The 21,674-nt window shown below is 50.6% G+C and overlaps 1 protein-coding gene across 1 annotated transcript in view; it reads right to left on the bottom strand.

Moving 5' to 3' along the window:
- Positions 1 to 21,674, bottom strand: part of LOC147725803 (uncharacterized) — a 443,482-nt gene that overhangs the window by 257,813 nt on the left and 163,995 nt on the right. Inside the window, exon 5 of the mRNA XM_086959980.1 lies at positions 11,419 to 11,487. Coding sequence (XP_086816106.1) covers positions 11,419 to 11,487 — 69 coding nt within the window. The remainder of the gene's footprint in view (positions 1 to 11,418; positions 11,488 to 21,674) is intronic.

Raw genomic sequence — 21,674 nt, 5'->3', positions numbered from 1 at the left:
GTCCGCTCAGTCCTCGAACGGCCTCAAACGGCCCGCTCTTTGCCCGGTCTTAGCCCGGTCTTAGCCCGGTCTTAGCCCGGTCTTAGCCCCGGTGTTTGCCCCGTGCGCGTCCCGCTTGCGCGTTCGGATGACTGCTTATCAGTGTTTCAAACAGGTGGAGGGGGCGGGAAGAGGACCAGCTGCGGCCAATCAGCGCCGCTGGGCACGCTGGTCCTCGCAGTCCCGTCTCTCTGCTGAAAGTCCCTCTGTGATTACCCTTGGGTTTCGTTGGTGCTCAAAAGCACGTCCTGGAGCCGGGGCTGGGTCCCCCGCAAAAGTCACAAGCATTCGAGCGGCGCCCGCGGAGCGGGAGCCGCGAGGCGTGGTGGCAAAGTGGCCGGAAAGGTCGCTGGCAGGCAAGCAGGAGAAAGGAAGCAGCGCTCCCACAGGGTCGGCTTTGGTGTCCCAGGCAGCACTCACTCTGCGCTGTTTTTGCAGGTGAAGGGGGCGGGAAGAGGACCAGCTGCGGCCAATCAGCGCCGCTGGGCACGCTGGTCCTCGCAGTCCCGCCTCTCTGCTGAAAGTCCCTCTGTGATTACCCTTGGGTTTCGTTGGTGCTCAAAAGCACGTCCTGGAGCCGGGGCTGGGTCCCCCGCAAAAGTCCCAAGCCTTCGAGCGGCGCCCGCGGAGCGGGAGCCGCGAGGCGTGGTGGCAAAGTGGCCGGAAAGGTCGCTGGCAGGCAAGCAGGAGAAAGGAAGCAGCGCTCCCACAGGGTCGGCTTTGGTGTCCCTGCTATTTTTAATTTCACCGCATTTTAAAACACACAAAGTTTTTCTCTGTACATCTGCTACCCTCTTATTGGACTGCACTTTACCTTCTTGGTTGCTCTCCCCTCTTGGGACCTCGGCTATCATTCCCGAGCCAATTTATGGCTCGCAAGGCTTACGGTCCTCTCCCCCCCTTGCGCAGACATCGGGCGCCATCTTGGGTGAGGAGCAGGGCAGCGCTCTAGTGCTACGGCCGATTTGGGGCCCTCGCACTATAAAATGAACAGCATTTCCCGTCGGCGCAGCCAGAGGCAAGCCTGTCTGTGCCCGTTCGTGCCCAACCAGGCTCAGGGCTAGAACCTATGCCCGTTTCTGCTGACGGGCCTATTATTTACTCATGGAGTGATCTTCTCCTATTGAGACCCCCCAAGAATACACGCTGTCACTAGGTGCATAAGCAGGAGGATACATATTCTCATTGCGATCTTTGCAGCCCACTTTTATGGGGATCTAATCTTAATCCTCCAGCCCCTACTCACTTGCATATGGCCCTATTGAATTGCAGGCCCCTCCCCAAGCACTCTTTGGAGATCAATTTTATGTTACAGGACCACTACTTAGACATCTTGTTTTTTACCGAAACATGGTTAACCGCTAATTCAGAGGCAGACATTGTTCGGGCACTCCCCCCGGGGTTCCTAATCCATTCTCAGACCAGGCCCTCTGATAAAGGAGGCGGCCTGGCCATAGTGTACAAAGATCATTTCGTCTGTAGAGTGAAGGATGGCAACATTTCGGAGTCTAAAAGCTGCCACTTCTATTTTCAATTATCTTCTACCACCTCTTTTACAGGCCTCTTAGTGTATCGCCCCCCAGGGAACTCAAGTCACTTTGTTAATTCCCTCCTGGAAACAGTCACTGTCCTGGCATCCTCCACCCCCAATTTCACCATTCTAGGGGACCTCAATCTCCACTTTAATGACCCCTAGATAAAGTGGCGGCGGACCTTCGACTCGATTTTAGATCATACGAGCTTCACCTAGTGAATACGGGTGCCACGCATAATAAAGGCCACCTTCTTGACCCGCTTTTTACCAACATTCGGTCATTTCAGGCTAGTCCCCCCTTTCCCCTCCCCTGGTCAGATCATTTTTTGGTCCCCTTCGCCTGGCAGGGCGAGTTCAAAATATCACAAACCCCCAGTGCATGCACTTTTGAGAGGGCTTGGTCCAAGCTCTCTGTTAAAAACTGGACTCGTACACTTGAACTTCCCATTCCTCCCCATGATCCGGACCCCGTGGCAGCAGACACTCATTTTAAAAACTGGCTTACGAGCTCACTGGACCAAGTCCTGTCAAAAAAAAAAAAGACTGGGGAAAAAGACTGGGAGAGTAGGCTCTGCTCCCCGGTATACACCTGAGCTCAGAATCTTAAGGAAAGGCTGTAAGAAGCTCGAGGGCACCTGGAGAAAAGATTGGGACAATGCAAATAAAGATACATCCTGTGCTGCTATTAGAGAGTATAAAGTCGCCCTCAGAAACGCCAAGACAGTATTCTTTGACGAAAGAATTAAAAATTCCTCTAACTCTACCAGAGAAACCTATCAGATTGTCAAAGAATTAATGAAGATCCCGGATCCCCCCGCTGTCCCAAGACACGTCAGAAGCCAAATGCAATGAACTTGCCAATTATTTCGACTCAAAAATTAAAAACATCTTAATTACCCTGCCCCAATCGGACAGCCTTGCTAATTCAGTTAGCCAGCTCCCGTCCTGGGGTCCTCAGCTCAATGCTTTCAACCCAGTCTCAGTTGAGGAATTTCTGAAAGTCCTAGCCGTCATTAAAAGCGGTTCCCCTAGTGACCTGGTCCCTATGAAGTTTCTCAAACAGATTGCCACTACCATTGCTATACCCGCAACTGAGCTCATTAACACCTCTCTTTCCCTGGGCATTGTTCCGCCCAGTTGGAAAGGGGCCATTGTGAAGGACCTTCTAAAGAAACCGCGTCTCGACCCACTGGAGCTGGCAAATTTTAGGCCGATCTCATTACTCCCAGGACTTAGTAAGATCACAGAAAGATTGGTGAAATACCAACTCTCCCACTTCCTGGAGTCTAATGAGCTTCTGCGGAGCTCTCAAACCGGATTCCGCCCAGGCCAGGGCACGGATACGGCCCTCCTCTCTGTCATCGAGGAGGCAAGGTGCATCTTGGATTCGGGAGGATCAGTGGCAGGGATCCTCCTGGATCTGAGTGCAGCCTTTGACACTGTTAATCACCGTATCCTTATCCAGCGCCTGGCTGAGGTGGGAGTAAGGGGGTCCGCCCTGATGTGGTTAACATCATACCCGTCTAATCGCACCTTTCAAGTCTGGGAAGGCAACTCACGATCTGCCTCGACCCCCCTCCAGTGCAGCGTGCCGCAGGCTCGTCTTTAAGCCCCACATTGTTTAATGTGTATATGGCCCCCCTGGAGGATGTGGTTGTCCCGTTTGGGATCAAAATTGTAAGTTATGCAGACAACACCCAACTGGTCATCTCACTCTCCCAACTTGATCAATGCCCTGACAGTCTTCGTCTATGCTTGATGAAAATACCGATAACCGAAATCATGCTACTTGGTCACAAGGTGACCTCAATACCCACCACCATCTGGCCTGCTTGTCTGGGGGATCCTCCCAGCCCAAAAAAAGAAATTAAAAGCTTAGGGGTCTGGTTGGAGCAGGATCTCTCGTTTAAAACACAAGCAAAAAAAACGGCAGGAATCTGCTTTGGTCTTCTTCGTTCTGCCCAAAAAGTCCTTCCTCTCCTCCTGCAGCATTCTAGGAAGTTACCAGTACAAGGACTGGTTTTGTCCAGACTAGATTCTAGTAATGCGATTGTTCTGGGAGCCCCTGAAGCCACTATTAATAAACTACAACAGACTCAAAATGCCGCAGCGAGGCTATTGATGGGTACCTCAGCTAGGACGTCAGCAAAACCAGCACTCAAATCGCTCCACTGGCTCCCCATATGTGAAAGGATTAAGTTTAAATCTTTATGTATTACCCATTAACTTCTTCAAGGTGAAGGACCCTCTATTATGAAGAGTCTAGTTACGCCCTACCAGGCAAATAGGCCCCTGCGCTCCGATAATGAGTGCCTGGCAAGAGTGCCCAGATTCAAGAAAGCACGCACAGGAGGCCGCCGCTTCTCTGTGAACTCAGCCTCGCTATGGAACTCTCTCCCCTTGAAATTGCGTGCGGAACCCTGCCATTTGTGTTTCCGGAAGCTCCTGAAAACCTTCCTCTTCCCCAAATGACCCTCTATCTTCCTTCTTCCCTCTCGAGCCTGATTCTAGTGCAGTGCGGGGATGCCTCCGGGTAACCATGCGCTATATAAAACTGGTTACATTACATTACAATTTGACATGGGTTTGTTTGGCAGCAGGTATCATCTAATACAGTTAAAGTCCAAGGCTGCGCACGAATAAAGATACCGACCTCCACTAAACTTCTCTTACCAAACGCAGGAAGTCTTTACAACTGCAGCTGCTACAGTTTCGAGTCAGTGCTAGTGCTGTGGAAGGCACAGTCTCCCTCGGAGGGCCGATGAAGCTTGCGCTGCATGGTTTTGATGGTGTCATCTGTGGGGAAGGGGCTTTAGACAGGAGGTGCGTGTTAATGGTGGTGGTGGGAGTTGCATCATGATGTCCTCTATGGTAGGTTGGGGTGCGAAGTTTGACTAAATCTTGCAGATCTTGTTGTGAAAGAAGTCCGAAAGGTTGTCGCAGAGGATTTCCGAGGGGATGATGGTGTTGGTGGCAGCCGTCGGGTTGGTAAATTCCTTGACGATGTTGAAGAGCTCTTTGTCGGTGTTGGAGCAGGTTTTGAGTCTGATCATGAGGGCGGCTTTGCTGGCTTCTTTGATCTGTGCCTTGTACCTTCTGAGGGTGGATTTGGAGGTGTCTCTGGAGGTGTTGTCTTGGCTGGTCCTCAATCTTCTTTCCAGCTGCTTGCAGTGGTGTTTAGAGTCTGATGTCCTTGGTGCACCAGCGTGGTGGAGCATGAGTTCTTGTGTGTCTGATTTCTAATTGGGGCCGCATTGTTGACGCTTTCTGTGATCCAGTTGTCGAAGGTGGGTAGGTCTTTCTGAGGGTCGCCAGTATGGGTTGGTTGGATCGGAGGCCATGGGTCCAATCTGCTTCTGTTATGCTGAGCTGAGTTTTGTGGTCGGTTTAGGTTTGGTGGGCTGCACAGATGTAGGAATGTACCATGGAGCGGTCTGTTCATGTAAGCAGGGAGAGATGGCTCAAAGTGATCTTGTTGCGGACGTGAAGATTGGGTGGTGTGTGTGCCCGGTGGTGTGAGCACAAGCTGTGCGAAGCCGATATTGTCGAGGCCTTCTATGAGGTCAGTAGTATTGTGGTCCTTAGGGTCATCGAGAGGAATGTTGAGGTCACTGAGTAGGAGGCAGTCGTTGATGCTGATGTCGAGGGGGCTGCTGAAGGTTGTGTGCGGTCCTGCTGTCGTTAGCGAGGGCACCGGAGATGGTCGTGGAGTGGCTGATCTGTAGTAGGGAGTGCAGGTGTTCATTAAGCGCGGTTGGTTCATCTGAAGAGGTGGTGTAAGTGACTGTATCCTTGTAGATGACTGTGAGGCCTCATCCCGAATGTGTAGCTTCTCGCAACAGGATCTTGAATCCAGGTGGAAGGGGGGGTGGCCATGGCCATGGCGTGGGTGGAAGACTGGCTGTGCCAGGTCTCTGTGAAGAAGAGGATGTCCGGGGAGTGAGTGTTGATGAGATCCCAGATCTCGGTGGCATGCTTGCAGAGAGATCTGATGTTGAGGAGCATGCAGGCAATATGGGATGAGGTGGGAGGTGTCTGGAGGTTGTAGGCTGCTTCCCCCCGCTGTGCAGTCTGTTCCGTTTTTGTGCCGTCTTATACTTGATTGCCCCTTGTGTTTAAATTGTTCTGTGCCATTTACTTGGTTGCCCCTTCCTTTGCCACTGTTTGGTGCCCCGTTCCCCTTTCTTCTGTGTCCCCGTCTCCTCCCGCCGCTGCATCCCTGCGGCCCCGCCCCCTCGCCCATCTATTCGCCGCCCGCTCCCGCCTCCCAGCTGCTCCTCCCTTCCCTTATATGGCGGCTGGCAATCCCGTCCAAGCCCGTCCACGCCTGGACCGCGCCCAGCGCCAGACCCCCTGGCCCCCGCGAACGCCAAGACGCCCGTCTCAGCTACGACCCCAGGACCCTCCACGCACAACACCGGATGTGACTCACCTGCTACCTGGCCACCCCGAAGTGCACCCAAGGACTCTTCTCCTGCCGGAACTGCAGCTTCACCAGCATCCGGCCTAACAACCCATCGACCAGGAAAGAACCCAACCACCTCAGCTGCATCCTTTGTAACACCTGCTCCGCCTGCAAACACGCCGTTGAACTCTGGGACCTACTTGACTCAACCTCCCCAGACGTCGCCTTCCTGACAGAGACCTGGATGAACCCCTCCTTGGCACCAGACATCGCCATAGCCATCCCGGATGGCTACAAGATCAGCTGCAGGGACCGCATCAACGGAATAGGAGGTGGAATCACCATCGTCCACAGGAACACTCTCAGAGTCTCGGACAACACCGACGAACCGACGAACACCTGCACTTCCAGATCGACACCGACCCCAACACCACCCTCAGAGGTACCCTCGTCTACAGATCCCCTGGACCCCGGCCACAGTTCAGCGATTCCATCACCGACTGCGTCAGCACTCACTCCCTCACCTCCACGGACTACATCCTCCTCGGGACCTGAACTTCCACCTCGAGAAGAACGACACCAACTCCACCACCCTGATCGACAATCTCGCCAACCTCGGACTGAGACCACTCGTCACAACACCCACCCACTCAGCCGGCAACACGCTTGACCCCATCTTCTCCGCAAGCTCCCACGTCACCTTCAGCCACACCACCGAACTCCACTGGACCGACCATCGCTGCATCCACTTCACCTCCGAGAAACCCACCAAGCACCACCACACCGAGCAGATGTCTCTCCGCTGTTGGAACAATTTCACCGAAGACCAGCTAATCACTACCCTCGACCAGAGCCCACCAGCCGCCCCCACATACCCCGATACCGCCGCACGAAACCTCAGGCAGTGGATCGACAACTGTGCCAACACCCTCACCCGCTCAAGAAACCCTCCAAAAACCACACCAGCAAGAAAGCGAGTTGGTTCACCAAAGCCCTCCAGGCCTCCAAGCAAACCTGCCGAAAGCTAGAGAAGATCTAGGTCCGTGAACGGACACCAGACAGCTACGCAGCCCACAAGAATGCCACCCGCAGACACCATCACCTCATCAGATTCGCCAAAATGGCCTCCTTCAAAGATCGCCTAGACAACAATGCACACAACAGCAAAGAGCTCTTAAACACCAACGACATTCGACCCTCGCAAGACCTGTGCGACTCGCTTGCCACCTTCTTCTATCGCAAGATCGCAGCTTCAACGCCGCACCAGCACAGACTACCACGGAGACACCGGCCTCCACGACCACCACCCGCACCAACCGCCTGCTCCCCTGAACCAACATCAACCAACATCAACGACGACGACACCATCAAGATCATGAACACCATCTGCTCCGGATCTCCGTCAGACCCTTGCCCACACCACATCTTCAACAAACCCAGCTCCACCATCGCACCCCATCTCCGGAAAGCCATCAACATCTCCTTCGAGACAGCAACCTTCCTGGAGAGCTGGAAGCACGCCGAGGTCAACACCTTACTCAAGAAACCCAAGGCGGACCCCAAGGACCTCAAGAACTTCTGGCCCTTCTCCCTGCTCGCGTTCCTGGCAAAGGTCATTGAGAAGACCGTCAACAAACAACTCACCCGCTACCTCGAGGAGAACACCATCCCGGACCCTTCCCAGTCCGGGTTCCGCAGCAACCACAGCACCGAAACGGCCCTCATCGCCACCACCAATGACATCAGAACCCTGCTGGACAACGAAGATCCTCCTGGACCTGTCAGCCGCCTTCGACACAGTCTGCCACCGCACACTACGAACACGCCTCCACGACGCCAGGATCCAAGAGAAGGCCCTGGACTGGACCACCTCCTTCCTCTCCGGCTGAACGCAGAGCATCCGTCTCCCCCTTCCGCTCTGAAGCCCCCGAGATCATCTGCGGCATGCCCCAGGGCTCATCCCTCAGCCCAACACTGTTCAACATCTACATGGCATCGCTCGCCCACGTCGCCCGACTACACAACCTCAACATCTTCTACGCCGATGACACCCAACTGATCCTTTCCCTCACCAAGGACCCCCACACCGCCAAAACCAACCTCCATGAAGGAATGAAGGCTGTCGCTGAATGGATGAGGAAAAGCCGACTGAAGCTGAACACGGACAAGACGGAGGTCCTCATCCTTGGACCCACGCCTTCGGCCTGGGACGACTCCTGGTGGCCGACATCACTGGGAACAGCTCCAACACCCACCGACAACACACGCATCCTAGGGTTCATCCTCGACTCCACCCTCTCCATGACAAAGGAGGTCAACTCTGTCTCTTCTTCATGCTTCAACACCCTCCGCATGCTCCGCAAGATCTACAAGTGGATCCCCACTGAAACGAGAAGAACAATCACCCAGGCCCTCGTCAGCAGCAGGTTGGACTATGGAAACGCCCTCTACGCAGGGGCCTCGGATAAACTCCTGAAATGGCTTCAACGCATCCAGAACGCCTCTGCATGCCTGATCCTCAACATCCCTTGCCACAGCTACATCACTCCCCACCTGAGAGACCTGCACTGGCTCCCCGTCAACAAGAGGATAACCTTCCAGCTCCTCACCCACGCACACAAGTCACTCCTTAACACCGGACTTGCATACCTCAACGGACGACTCAGCTTCTACACCCCCCACCTGTTATGTTGTTATGTTATTTGCATTTTAATGCGCACAGCTGCTCCAGCGAAGGAGCGTCCTGGCGCAGGGAAAGGTAGACACAACACAACACTAGATCCAGTAACAAAAAGCAGAAGCATTAAAACAGGGAACAATTTAAAACAGGAAGGTTTTCAAAGCCCTACGAAAGGATATTAAATCATTCAAGAGGCGGATTTCCAAGGGGAGCGCATTCCAGAGGGTTGCAGCTTTCACGCGGAAGGAGCGACCCCCCATCCGACTAAGTCTGAAACGGGGGACCACCACCAAGGCTTGTCCAAGGGATCGGAGTGAGCGGGTGGGAACGTAGGGAGAGATCAGTTCGTTAAGGATCACGGGTGCCAACTCTCTAAGAATTTTAAAAACCAGGCAAAGAGCCTTAAATTGGATTCGCTTGCTTATCGGGAGCCAGTGCAGGGACCGTAGAGTGTTAGAGGTGGGGCAGGTTAAGGGCAAACTTACCACCGCCCTGGCCGCAGCGTTCTGGACTCGCTGTAGACGAAGAATCTCGGCTTGGTTCGCTCCTAAAAGGAGTGAACTAGCGTAGTCCAGCCGGGAGATAATCATTGCTTGAATGACCAGCTGTCTTGTAGGAGCATCAAAAAATCTGAGCAGGGGTCTGAGCCCGCTTAATACTCCAAAACAGCAGGCCGCCACTCTCTTCGTGTGCGTCACAAAGCTTAGCGTGTGGTCAAGCCATACTCCCAGATTCCTGAGTTCCAGGACAGGGGCCGGCGCTGATCCCAGGTCCGGAGGCCACCATCCGTCCCCCCAGTGATCCGCTTCCCTTCCAACGATCATCACCTGCCAGCTACATTCCACAGACTGTGCCCTCGCCACAGTTCCCCGCATCAGAAGAGCAACCGCTGGCGGAAGATCATTCTCCCACCTCGCCGCAAAGACCTGGAACACCCTCCCCATTCTCCTACGGCAGACCCAAGACCTGCTGACCTTCAGAAGACTCCGCAAGACCTGGCTTTTCGAGCAGTAGCAGCGTTCCCCTCTCACCAGCACCCTGAGACCTCACGGGTAAGTAGTGCGCTTTACAAATGTAATGATTGATTGGAGGGTGGCATGGAGGGATGATGCAGGAAAAGCGGCAGTGAGCACATGAGAAAGGACCTACTTTGCGATACAGTGCAGCACTGGGGCAGCGGTTGTGCCAGTTTTTTTAGTGTTGGCTGAGGTGTAGCAGTAGCATTAGGATGGACTAGGATCCGTGGCGCAGGGGCACAGTCCGGGTGCCAAGGGCCTTGCCTTTGGCGCAGCGGTCACCATTAATGAGGTCTTAGGTGGGGAGAAGTCTGATGGTGCTGGGCAAGGGAGAGTTGGAAAGCAGTGGGAAAAGCAGGGAGGGAGGAGGGAAGAGGGGAGCACAATTACAGGCACAAAGATTAAGCAGAGCGAAATGGGGAAAACAAGCATGAAGGCAGGCACCAAAAATGGGCAAAACAAGAAAAAAGACCAAAGCTCAAAAGGCAAAATGGGTACAAGAGACCAGTCAGAAAATGGGTGCAAAAGACAAAAGGACTAGACAGCCCAACAAAGAGGGCACAGACAACGGGCACAGAAGGCCAAGCACAGGGACAGAAGGGCAAGAAGGAAGATTGTAGAGAGACGCGACTTCAAGGCAAGTCGGCCGGGTATGGAAGGGCCTTAGACTGATCGGAGGATCTGCCCAAAGTAAGGGGGAGCTGGGGCCTAGGTACTCTCGCCTAGTGGCAGGGTTCCACGCGCGGCAGTACTCCGGCCTAGTGGCAGGGTGGTGTTGTGTAGTTCCTATAAATCTATATAAGATCAGCGGGTTTGTTGTACAACATAAATGAAGGGATTGGTGTCCAGACTGATTCCAGACACCTCCAAAGGATATGTTAGTCTTTCGTCCAGCCAGCTCTCAGTGCCACTATAAGCCCCACAACCTTACCAAAGAGCGAATAGTTTCTGGCAACCATCGAACATGAGAACCCTTGACCCTTCATTGGGGATGTTTTCAATAAGCATTTATTGAACCTGCGTCATTCTCGTATAAAACTTCTTTGCTGCAACAATCAAAAGACAGAAGCGAACGCAAGAGATTACAAGCACCAACAGAGTAAATAGAAGGTAGAATTCTACCATGCTGCTAAAACAGTGAAAATATGCAGGTATATACACGACAGTAACCAAGCGTACTCCTACGATGCGGACACTACCTAAGTGTACCTAAGTGTGCCTAGCATGTAGGCGGGTGTAAAGCCAAGAATCCCTTTGGAAAGAGCCAACCCCATTACCTGATGGGAGAGAACGAAGCACCCCGTCTTGGTCTCGAGTTAGACACCCTGCAAGGGATGTCAGACCACTGCGTGTTGAAGCTTCGGTGTGCCATGATCCCAGCGTCGTGGGTCAGTGTGGAAGCGTCTCCTCTCACTGACTAGTGAAGGTGCGGTTCTTTTATACCAAGAATGTAGCCTCCGGGGTTCTACTACAATTGATATGCTGTGCGTGCGATTATGTAGATGAGACTAAATCACAATCGTAATTATGCAAAGGAGGCTGTGGAACCAAGTAAAACGCATGGAGGGTCGGTGACAGAAACAATCTTGAGCCAATGGCACAGGCTGACTTATTTTTAAACATTTCTGTGCAGTACGTAACAGAGGGCAAGGTAATGCAGAGGATATGAATGATGACCGTTCGTTCCTGCGGATATGAATGACAACCGTTCGTTCCTGCACTCGCTATCCCAGGAGGGACTTACCAAAAGATATATGCTTCTGCAGCCGCGCAGACGTAACCTTCACCGGGTTTTCCTTCAGTAACGATGGATCTAGAAGAGATGCTTGCAATAATTAGTAGGTTCAAAAAGTAAAAACACATTACAGAATTGTGAAAAGGTGCCTCTTTTGACATAGACAGCCCCCACATTTTGCCTGGTTTTGACGAAGTATTCGACTGTAGTGCACAGGGCCTATGCCAACCAGGTCCCCTGTGCCAGAGCTTCTTCCCTAAAAACTATTCCACGATTGGCCCATCAGGCCCCTGTAAGTCCCTAGTAAACCCTCAACTAGGCCATGCAGACTGCCACTGCAGCATGCATGCCCTTGTGCAGACAAACAAAACACGACAAAGTCAAAGTCAAGCCATCACTGCCTAAGGTATAGGTAAGTCTCCCCCGCTCCTAGCAGGCCTTACAAGCCCTAAGGCAGGGTGCACCATACCTCAAGTACAATATTTAGGTCTATTTCCCAATATTATAAGTGCCAAGGAAGCCATTGAGAGTACACGGGCTGGAAACTCGGCAACTCAAGTTCCACAGCACCATGTGGGTTATCTGAACCCAGGGGTATTTGGTACCAAACTACTCCTCACAATAAATCCACATGGATGCCAGTGTGACATTTATTGGAACATGTACCCAGAGGGCATCTTAGAGGTGCCCCCTAAAACCTACCAATCGGGGTGTGGTCTGTGACTGGCTGTAGGCATTCTGCCACCACCTGACATGTTTCTGGATCCCTGGGTCGAGAGCCCCCGCTCTCGGAGACCAGAAACAAAGCAGATCCTGGGCGAAGGAGTGACACCTCCTCCACCAGGAGGAGCACAGTGCTGGAGGGGGAAAGTTCAAAGGCCTGCCGCCTTTGCAAAGCGACCCCCAGGCCTCTGCTGTTAGCAGCAGAAGCAGCCCCGAGTTTACACCCTAACTTTGGGTAGGAAAACCAGGAAGAATAGGAGGTGTGCCCACCTCTGCCAACTTCACCCCCTAAGGTGAAATTGAGGTGAAGTGTATCTTTCAGTCCCTGTCATCTCGAAGATCGGGGACTCCTCCAATCAGGGCTAGGACTATCCCCTTCCTACAGGCGGGTGGCATAATTGAGAGTGTAGACTCCCCAGGTAAAGTGCCGACTGGCCCTGCATTGTAACCTCCTTAAAAACACCCCTATATGTGGTATTTAGGTGGCTTCCCCAGGCCCTGAAACATGTTCCTGCTGACCTAAGAAAAAGGGTGAAGACGACGCAGTGCGAAAGACTGAAGATGCCTACTAACTTGGTCCCAAACCTACTGGCCTGCCTGTAGTCCTCAAAAGTCGGCCGGCCTGTCCTGAATTCAACGAACTCCACAACCCCTGGAAGGACTGCCTGCATTTGAAGAAGACCAGAACATCCCAAGGACAACAGCTCGGCCCACAAGAAATCAACCAAAAGGTCTCTGGTGCCCTCAGGATCCACAATCCTTGACCACTCTGCACCAGACACCTGCGGCCTGTTTCCAGGCAGCCCACCAACCCAGAAAAGGCTTCCCAGCGATCCAGAGTCCAGGTCCAGCATGGCTGACCCCTCGTGGACTCCACAATGACGCCTGCAGTGTGAATCCAAAGGCTCCCCCTGACCACGACCGGCTCAGTGAAAAATCAGACATGAAAGGACACCCCTGCTCCTGTAACCCCTGGGCCTTGGGGGGCTCTTTCGACAGTGTGCCTATGACCTACAGCATCTCAACTGACCTCTGCTGTCGCTGGTTTCCCTCATGCAGCCTCCACTTCATCGCCTGCAGCCTGTTTATACATTAAATTGCATTGGAGGCCGTGTTTGACCTCTGCACCCAGCCGCCCTGTGCCGCTGGTGGTGCGCTGCTTGCGCTTACTCGAACCTTGCCCTCTGCTGCCCCTGCAATCCGAAGACGTGAACTGTAAGAGGCATACTCACCTGTAAAATAGCATTATTGTTTTGCTCCATAGGTCAACATTGAAAAGATTGAAAAGTGCATAAAGTGTCCACTTTTGATACTGGAAAGAATTCAAAGTTAAAACTTGCTTACCTTTTTGCCAAGATCTCGGTCTTAAACTCAATCTTGAGCAAAGCTTATTTTTATAATTAGTGTGGCTCTTTTTTTAACTCGTGTGTCAGTTAATGGTCCTTTGTGTGCAATAAACGTCTTACGCTCCTCGGTGTTAGGCCTAAGGCTGCTCACACACAGAACAACAAATGTACGAGCCGAAACCATGAAACCTCTCTTTTCCTTTGGAGCACCAAACTCTAATTGCCGCATCGCATGGAAAGATACGAAACTGAATAAACCATATTTCACAACTTCTTCTTGGCTTAGAGATGTTGTGCACATAAATTTGAGCCCTGAAGAAGTCCGAGTAGGACGAAACGAGTTGGCTACTACGACTACTGTGTAATGGCATGTTTTTATGAAGAAAATGAATAAAGAGTGATATTACAGATATCTTTGCTACGTGTATTGATTTCATGTCGTACTATGCTTTCAAGAATACTATTGATGCGAATGGAATGAAAATTTTGAATCGTACTCAATAGACTAGAGGTTACTAGTATTGTGAGTGCTGAACCAGCAATTAACTACTAATCAAGCACTTTGGGGTTTTCATTGAGCCCTGTACACTTCTGGGGGAATCTCTGGACTCTGTGCACTGTATTACCGCCTAGTGGCATCACCATCTACAGAGGCAGCTTCCTACAATAATGACTGCTAGCATTCAGTCTCGAGGACGAGTGTTCGAAGCCCCGCTAACGACCAGATCAGGGACTGGCTCCTACTTGGGACATTCCTCCTTTTATTTACAGCCCCAGAAATAGGGCTCCTTCCAAGCACAGCCACGGCTGCCTGAGAGGTTCACCCGGAGCATCAGAACCTAAAGCTAGATTTAATAGATAAAAAGGGTCCTCTTCCTCTGCAGCTTCTACTATGAGCCACAGCTGGAAAACGGACAACCATTACACAAAGAACGTGTGTTTAGCCCCTTCCGTTCTCCCGTCGGCCGTCGCGAGCACTACCTGGCTGGTGCTGCGAACGGCCGACGCGGCCCCGCCTGTTTCTTCGAACGTTCTGCACTGGCGCGGAACGTTTGAAGCAGCTATGAGGTTAAAAGCAAGGAAACTACCAATACCAACAAAGAAGAACAACAAACAGAGTCAGAGGTTTTGGCACAAACTGTGGGTACGGCTTCCTGGTGCACTACGGAGAGAGTCCAGACGACCCTCATTGGCGTTCAGGGCTTAAAAGAAGCATCCCAAATGCTGTCTTTGTGGCAGTGTGGGCGGGCAGCTTAGGCGTATCAGAGGGTGGTGCTAAGCATTTGTTGAACACACACAGTCAATAAATGAGACAAACACTCGAGAGGAAACACCATTAATTTAGAAAAATAACATGTATTTTATATACATTTTAACACCTATAACTTCGTAATTGGGCAAGTACTTTGATATATCGATTTTTACACAGAACTAAAAATGTAACACAATGCAGCTTACCTATGGAGAAAGAAACCTATACTGCATACAGGTACTCGTAATCTGATTCCGGGATCCCCTTTAGGACTTAAGGTTCTAAGGGGCCCTGTCCCATAGTAACACCAGCAGTTCAAGTTTACCTGCCCTGGAGTGTCCAGGTGCAGAGGTGCTGGACGGGTTCATAGCCTTGCATACTACACCATAGGCTAAGGGGCAAGAAGGGTGGGGGTCACCTAGAAACAGGCTACAAGAGCTCCCAACAGGGGGCTTGCTTCGGAAGGTTCCCGAGAGCAATGGGACAGTCTGTAGTCATGGACCCGGGCCGAGGAGCTCAAGTGTAGAAGGTCTTAGTCAGCCGGGCCAGTGCGTCAAAGGCACTCACAGTTCTCTATTAGATGCGCAGAGGGGGACAAAATAAGACAGTGGGCCACTCTCCATGCTGGCCTCTGCGATGCCAACGTCCCTCGTCGGCTGGCCGGTTGTTTCGGCTTTGGAATCAGGATTGAACTTCAAATAAGCGTTGGATGCTGCAAGAGGTCCGGTGCCCCTAGTGTTGGTGCGGGACGGCTCCCGTTGCTCCTGGCTTCTTCACACTTGGTTGGGGGCTGGATCTGACCTCCTGGAGCACGTTGACCATCTCTGGGTGGCAGCTGCGTCGGAGGACGCGGGGGTCAGCAAAACAATGAACCAGGCATTGCGGTGGGTGCCTGCAGGGAGATGCTGACGGCTTGGCGAAGTGCTGGAGTCACTACGAGGATTTTGGAGGATGCACAGATGCGGGACGAGTCGGGCTGATGCATTTGTCTGGACTGGAGAAGGCACGCTTTGCGCCAAAGTCCACAGTTCTTGCTTCTTCTGCTCTTCTTCTTTGGTCAGGGGAATGGGCGTTCCTGGTGTCCGGGGCACTTAAATCCTGACTTTAGGGGAGTTATGGGTAATGAAGGGTAGTAGCCAATAGGTTACTTACCCTTGGTGTCACTACGCCCCCTATATGACCACTTGTGCTATGTCTTGTTTTTACTTTTGTCAGCATCATTTCATGCAGCACTCGATGGGTCCCTTAGGGAGGCACAAGAAACGCTGCAGCCCTTACGGACCCTCTTTAGAACCTCGGGCCCTCGGTGCCAGGCTCCCATTTACCAGGGACCCACAGAGGGTGCTAAGGGGGGAGGGGGCGGAGGGAGGAATTGTACAGTTTTTATGGAAAAGAACACTGGTACTGGGAGCCTGGTTAGCAGGGACAGCAGTACACATCAAAAACCAGGCAACAAGTGTGTGGGGAGGGGGCTATTGCAACTAAAACCCATTTAACTACAGGGAACAATTGCACAGTTAGCTGGTTTTAGGGAAAGAGAACTGGAAGTCGGGACCTGGATAGCTGGAACCCAGTGCACATCCGTCAAAATTGCATCAGGTACCAGGGAAAAAGTGGGGGTGACCTTGTCAACAAGCATTTGCAATGCAATAGGTCTAGCATTAGGTAATTTTGAGCTATTGGTATTGTAAATGACAATTTTTTTATTTCTGTGTTGGTTTTGAAAATAGCTAAATTAATAGCTTTGTCATTTACAATGCCAATAGTTATAACTTTCGCAAATGTGACACCTATAGCATTTGTAATGCAACATGTTTTGTATTTTTAAATACTTAATACTTAAATAAAAGTTATTGTAATTTATAATAGCAATAGCGTAAACTTTTGTAAATAACTTTTGTGAAGATTGTGTTAAGTGTATTTTATTGTGACAAAAATCCAAGAACAGAAGTGAAATATTAACATCTTTTTGTGACATTTGTAATTTATTTGTGGTATTTGAAGAGCGCAACACTCATCCAGAGGGACATTAAGGCGCTTATACCAGTACTGAGACTACGGCGAACTGTACTGAGATGAACATTAACATTTGGGGAATAGGTGGGTTTTTAATTTCTTTTGGAACAAGAGGTAATTGGTGGTAAGCCTTAAGTCAAGGGGGAGGTCATTCCATTTCTTTGCAGCCAGATAGGAAAATGAGCGTCCACCAGTCCTAGCTTTGTATATGCGCTTAGTTCTTGCTAGGGCGGACTGCTGGGAGCGTAAGTTCCTAGTGGGGACATAGAGTTCAATCTTTCCCTGAAGGATGATGGGGCCAGTTTTATAGAGGGCCCTGTGGGCATGGCAGAGCAGCTTAAAAACAGACCTTTGGCGCATAGGCAGCCAATGAAGTTTTCTTAGGCAGTCCGAAGCAGAATCGAACTTGCCTTTATTACATATGAGTTTGGCTGCAAAGTTTTGTAGAACTTGTAGACGTGTAAACTGGTGCTCATTCATACCAACGAAGAGCGCGTTACCATAGTCTAGACGACTAACCAGAAGAGCCTGTGTGACAGCACATCTGCAGTCCAGGCGGATCCAGGCAAACAGTCTGGCTAATAGCTTCAGAATTGCGAAACCCTTTCCGCAGAGAACTCGCACATGCTCTTTCATGGACAGGGCGTCATCCATAATGACACCTAAGTTCCTAGCGTGTTGTTTCGGAGTGGGGGCTGATCCTAGTGAGGGTGGCCACCACGTGATGTCCCATAGACGTTTAGTGCCACCAAATAGTAGGATCTCGGATTTCCCGGCATTCAGCTTTAGACAATGTGAATGCATCCACTGTGCCATTTCTGAGAGACAGTTGTGCAATTTAGATTTGGTCATCTCCGGTTTTTCAACCAGAGCCACCATCAGTTGCTTGTCATCTGCGTAAGAGCAGATGCCAGTGCCCCACTTTCTTCCAATGTCGGCAAGAGATGCCAAATAGACATTGAAGAGAGTGGGGCTTAATAAGGCACCTTGGGGGACTCCGCAACCGATGGGGCTCGATTTGGAGTGAAATTGTCCCATATGTACTGCCTGGGTACGATTACTCAGAAAGGTGTGTAGCCAGTTTAGTGCGATGGAGTTAACTCCCTTGCTGCGGAGAATGTTCAACAGGCAGTTATGGGAGACCGTGTCAAACGCCGCTGACAGGTCAAGCAGTATAAGTGCCACCGCCCCACCTTGGTCGGTGGCAGATCTGATACTGTCCAACACTGCCAGCAGCGTTGCTTCCGTGCTGTTATTAGCCCTAAAGCCTGTCTGTGAAGGGTCTAAGAGAAGGTTTGTCTCTAGGTATCTGGTCAGTTGTCCTTTGACCAGCTTCTCTAGAACTTTGGAAAAATAGGGGAGATGGATCGGTAGTTTTCAGGATTTGAGATGTCTGATCCAGCCTTCTTAAGGAGGGGTACCACTGACGCGGGTTTCCAAATGTCCGGGAAAGTTGCAGTTTTAAGGGATTTATTAAATAGTTGTGTGACCAAGGGGCAAAGTGCAGGGGCAATTTTTGAAAACACGAAATGTGGACAGGGATCCAGTGGAGAGCCAGATTTTAACTGTGCGCATGGTTTTTAGGACCTCATCCGTTGTAAATGACTCAAAACTGTTTAAGGTTGGTATGGGTTGGGAGTCTGGGGAATGTGGTGCATTTTTAGATGTAATCTCTGTGTCAGGAGGCTTTCCAGTGTTAGTTTGAGGATGTTGGGGGTTGAAGGTCGAGTAAATTTCCCCTAATTTTTCACTGAAGGTGTTCATTCGCTCACACGCCTCTACTGAAGGGGCAAGTGTTTGAGAGGTGCTAGCGGGTTCACTAAGCTCCTTCACTATTTTAAAAAGCTCCTTGGCTGAGTTACAATTCTCATAAATGCGTTGTGAGAAGTGATTCCTTTTCGTGTTTTTTAAAGTAAGGTTATAAAGTTTCCGCTTGATCACATAACTTAACTTGGCTGCGCTATCTTTGGACTGTCTCCATGAATTCTGAAGTTTTTGGCATTCTCTTTTGAGATTTTTTAATTGGGGGTGTACCATTTTTCCATGTGTGTTCGTGTCCTGGATTTCCTAATAAGGGCTAACTTGTTTAGCACTTGAAGTATTCCAGAGTCTAGTGATGCTGCATCCAAGCATACTGATGAGTCATCACTGAACTTGATGTTAGCCTCATTAATCAGTCTCCAAGCTCGTTTTGAAATCAAATGATCTATCTTGGGTTTAAGTGATTTGATTGGTAAATTTAACATAAAAGTTATGAGAAAGTGATCTGACAAAAGTAGTGGCAGGACCTCCACAACAGTGATGGTATCAATGTTGGTGAACAGTAGGTCTAATGTATGGCCCGCTATGTGAGTGGGGCCCGTTACCTTTTGTTTGAGATTAAGAATCTCCATGTCGTATTCGAGTTGGGTCACCGCTGAGGTCTCCTTTTTCTCATAAGGAATATTAAAATCCCAATTATTACATAATTTTTTATGTTTTAGGCAGAGAGGTAGAAGTTGAGTAAATAATTTAGCACCAATATTGGCTTGTTATCCTGGAGGGTTATAGATTAACGCTCCAGCTAGGATGGTATGGCCTTCAAGAAGTACTTGAAAGGATAGGGTTTGATGTTCGTCATAGACTGTTACAGGCTCCGTAAGGCAGGTCAGGTGATCTCTGAAAATAACAGCAACCCCCCCTCCCCGACTTCCAGATCTGTCCTGCCTAATGATTTTGTAGTTCATGGGGACCGCATTAGCTAAATCTGGAGCATTACTGTCAGATAGCCAAGTCTCAGTAATGAAGACCAGGTCAGGATTTTTTTAATTAAGTAGGTCCCAGATGTCCAGAGAGTTTCTAGGTAGGGATCTTGCGTTAAGATATAAGCAAAGAAGGTTAGTGCTGTTGTAGTTGGGCTGATGGTCAAGTTGTGGTTGCCCTATACTGGACCATCTGCAGGAGCGACATGAAATGGGTCCATGAGCCATGCCAGGGCCAATCTGAGTGCAGGACCTCTCATTGTAAACCCCTTTATTCCCTTTATCCGCAAAGGATAGAAGCTCACTACGGGAATAACGTACATGTGCGGGCAGGTTTTGAGCGATACCAACAAGGGTATGGCCCCTGGTCCCGGTCGGGCGCGGACGGGCGCAGACTGGCTTACCTTAGGCGCACCTTCGGCGCGCCATTGGCGCGCACGCTGGACCCGTCCGCTGCGCCTCGGCCAACACATTGCTTTAAGTAGAGGGGTAGCAGGAGGCGCGGACTCCTGGCTCCGCCCTCCGGCTTACAGGGATCACGCTGGTTGGTCCACCTGCCTCCCAATGGCTCTCCACACAATCGGTACACAGCCGTGGTGGACCGGAGCCCGGGATTCGTGGACCGAAGAGCTGGGGATAAGAGGAGCAGCCTAACTCGCTGTTGTCCTCGGGGTAAAGTGCAATGTGCAACTATGAAAATCGAATGGAAAAACACAAAAAACACAAACCTTCAGGGGGGTGAAGGAAATGAGGAGCAGCCTAACTCGCTGTTATGTGCAAAATTCGCAAAGCAGCCTGATAACAATTATTTTTAAAAGCAGAGCAGCCTGATAATTATTTTTAAAAGCAGAATACGAGATTTAAAACAGCAAGTACAGCGGCAGCAGGAGCTTCATTCGTGGTATGTTTGCGACATTGAGAGAACATATTTGAACCAGTTGAATGGTTGCCCATATTGATGCTGTGGTGCCCCTGAGTGGTGGTGCTGAGTGAGTGCGATAGATAGAGTGAGGGCGATAGATAGAAGGTGATAGATAGACAGATAGATATAGTGAGGGCATTAGATAGATAGATAGATAGATAGAGTGAGGGTGATAGAGTGAGGGTGATAGATAGACAGAGAGTGAGGGTGATAGACAGATAGATAGAGAGAGGGTGATAGATAGAGTGAGGGTGATAGAGTGAGGGCTATATATATATATATATATATATATATATATATATATATATATATATATATATATATATATATATATATATATATATATACATATATAGAGAGAGAGAGAGATAGAGAGAGATAGAGTGAGTGCAATAGATAGATTGTTATGTGTGTGGTTGTGTGTAGTTGTGTGTGGGGTTGTGTGTATGGTTGTGTGTTGTGTTTGGGGTTGTGCATGGGGTTGTGTGTGTGGTTGTGGGGTTGAGTGTGGCTGAGGGTGAACAGCCTTCACAACGAAACTTTTACAACGCACTACCATTACGACGCAACCATTACAACGCAAACCATTACAATGCATTGCGCTGGGGGGCGCTCTAGGATAGGGAATAGATTTAATTTATTATCCAACACCTTCCCTACTATCCACGGGGACTGGAGTTGGAATAGTAAATTAAACTATTCACTATCCAGCACCCCAAAGCGCTATGCGTTGTAATGGTATGCGTTGTAAAAACTGCGTTATAACGGCATGCGTGGTAAAAGCATGCGTTGTAATGTCATACATCCGTGGCTGAGTGTGGTTGAGTGTGGCTGAGTGTGGTTGTGTGCTTGTGGTTGTGTGTGTGTGTGTGGGTGCTGTGTGTGTGTGGGGTTGCGTGTGTGTTGGGTTGCGTGTGTGTGGGGTTGCGTGTGTGTGGGGTTGCGTGTGTGTGGGGTTGCGTGTGTGTGGGGTTGCGTGTGTGTGGGGTTGCGTGTGTGTGGGGTTGCGTGTGTGTGGGGTTGCGTGTGTGTGGGGTTGCGTGTGTGTGGGGTTGTGTGTGTGGGGTTGCGTGTGTGTGGGGTTGCGTGTGTGTGGGGTTGCGTGTGTGTGGGGTTGCGTGTGTGTGGGGTTGCGTGTGCGTGGGGTTGCGTGTGCGTGGGGTTGCGTGTGTGTGGGGTTGCGTGTGTGGGGGGTTGTGTGTGAGGGGTTGTGTGTGTGGGATGTGTGTGTGAGGGTTTGTATGTGAGGGGTTGTATGTGTGGGG

The sequence above is a fragment of the Lissotriton vulgaris genome, chromosome 3_1 (assembly GCF_964263255.1).
Source record: "Lissotriton vulgaris chromosome 3_1, aLisVul1.2, whole genome shotgun sequence".
Lineage (NCBI taxonomy): Eukaryota > Metazoa > Chordata > Amphibia > Caudata > Salamandridae > Lissotriton > Lissotriton vulgaris.
Note: the sequence above shows the minus strand (reverse complement) of the source record. Positions and strands in the feature narration are given on the sequence as shown.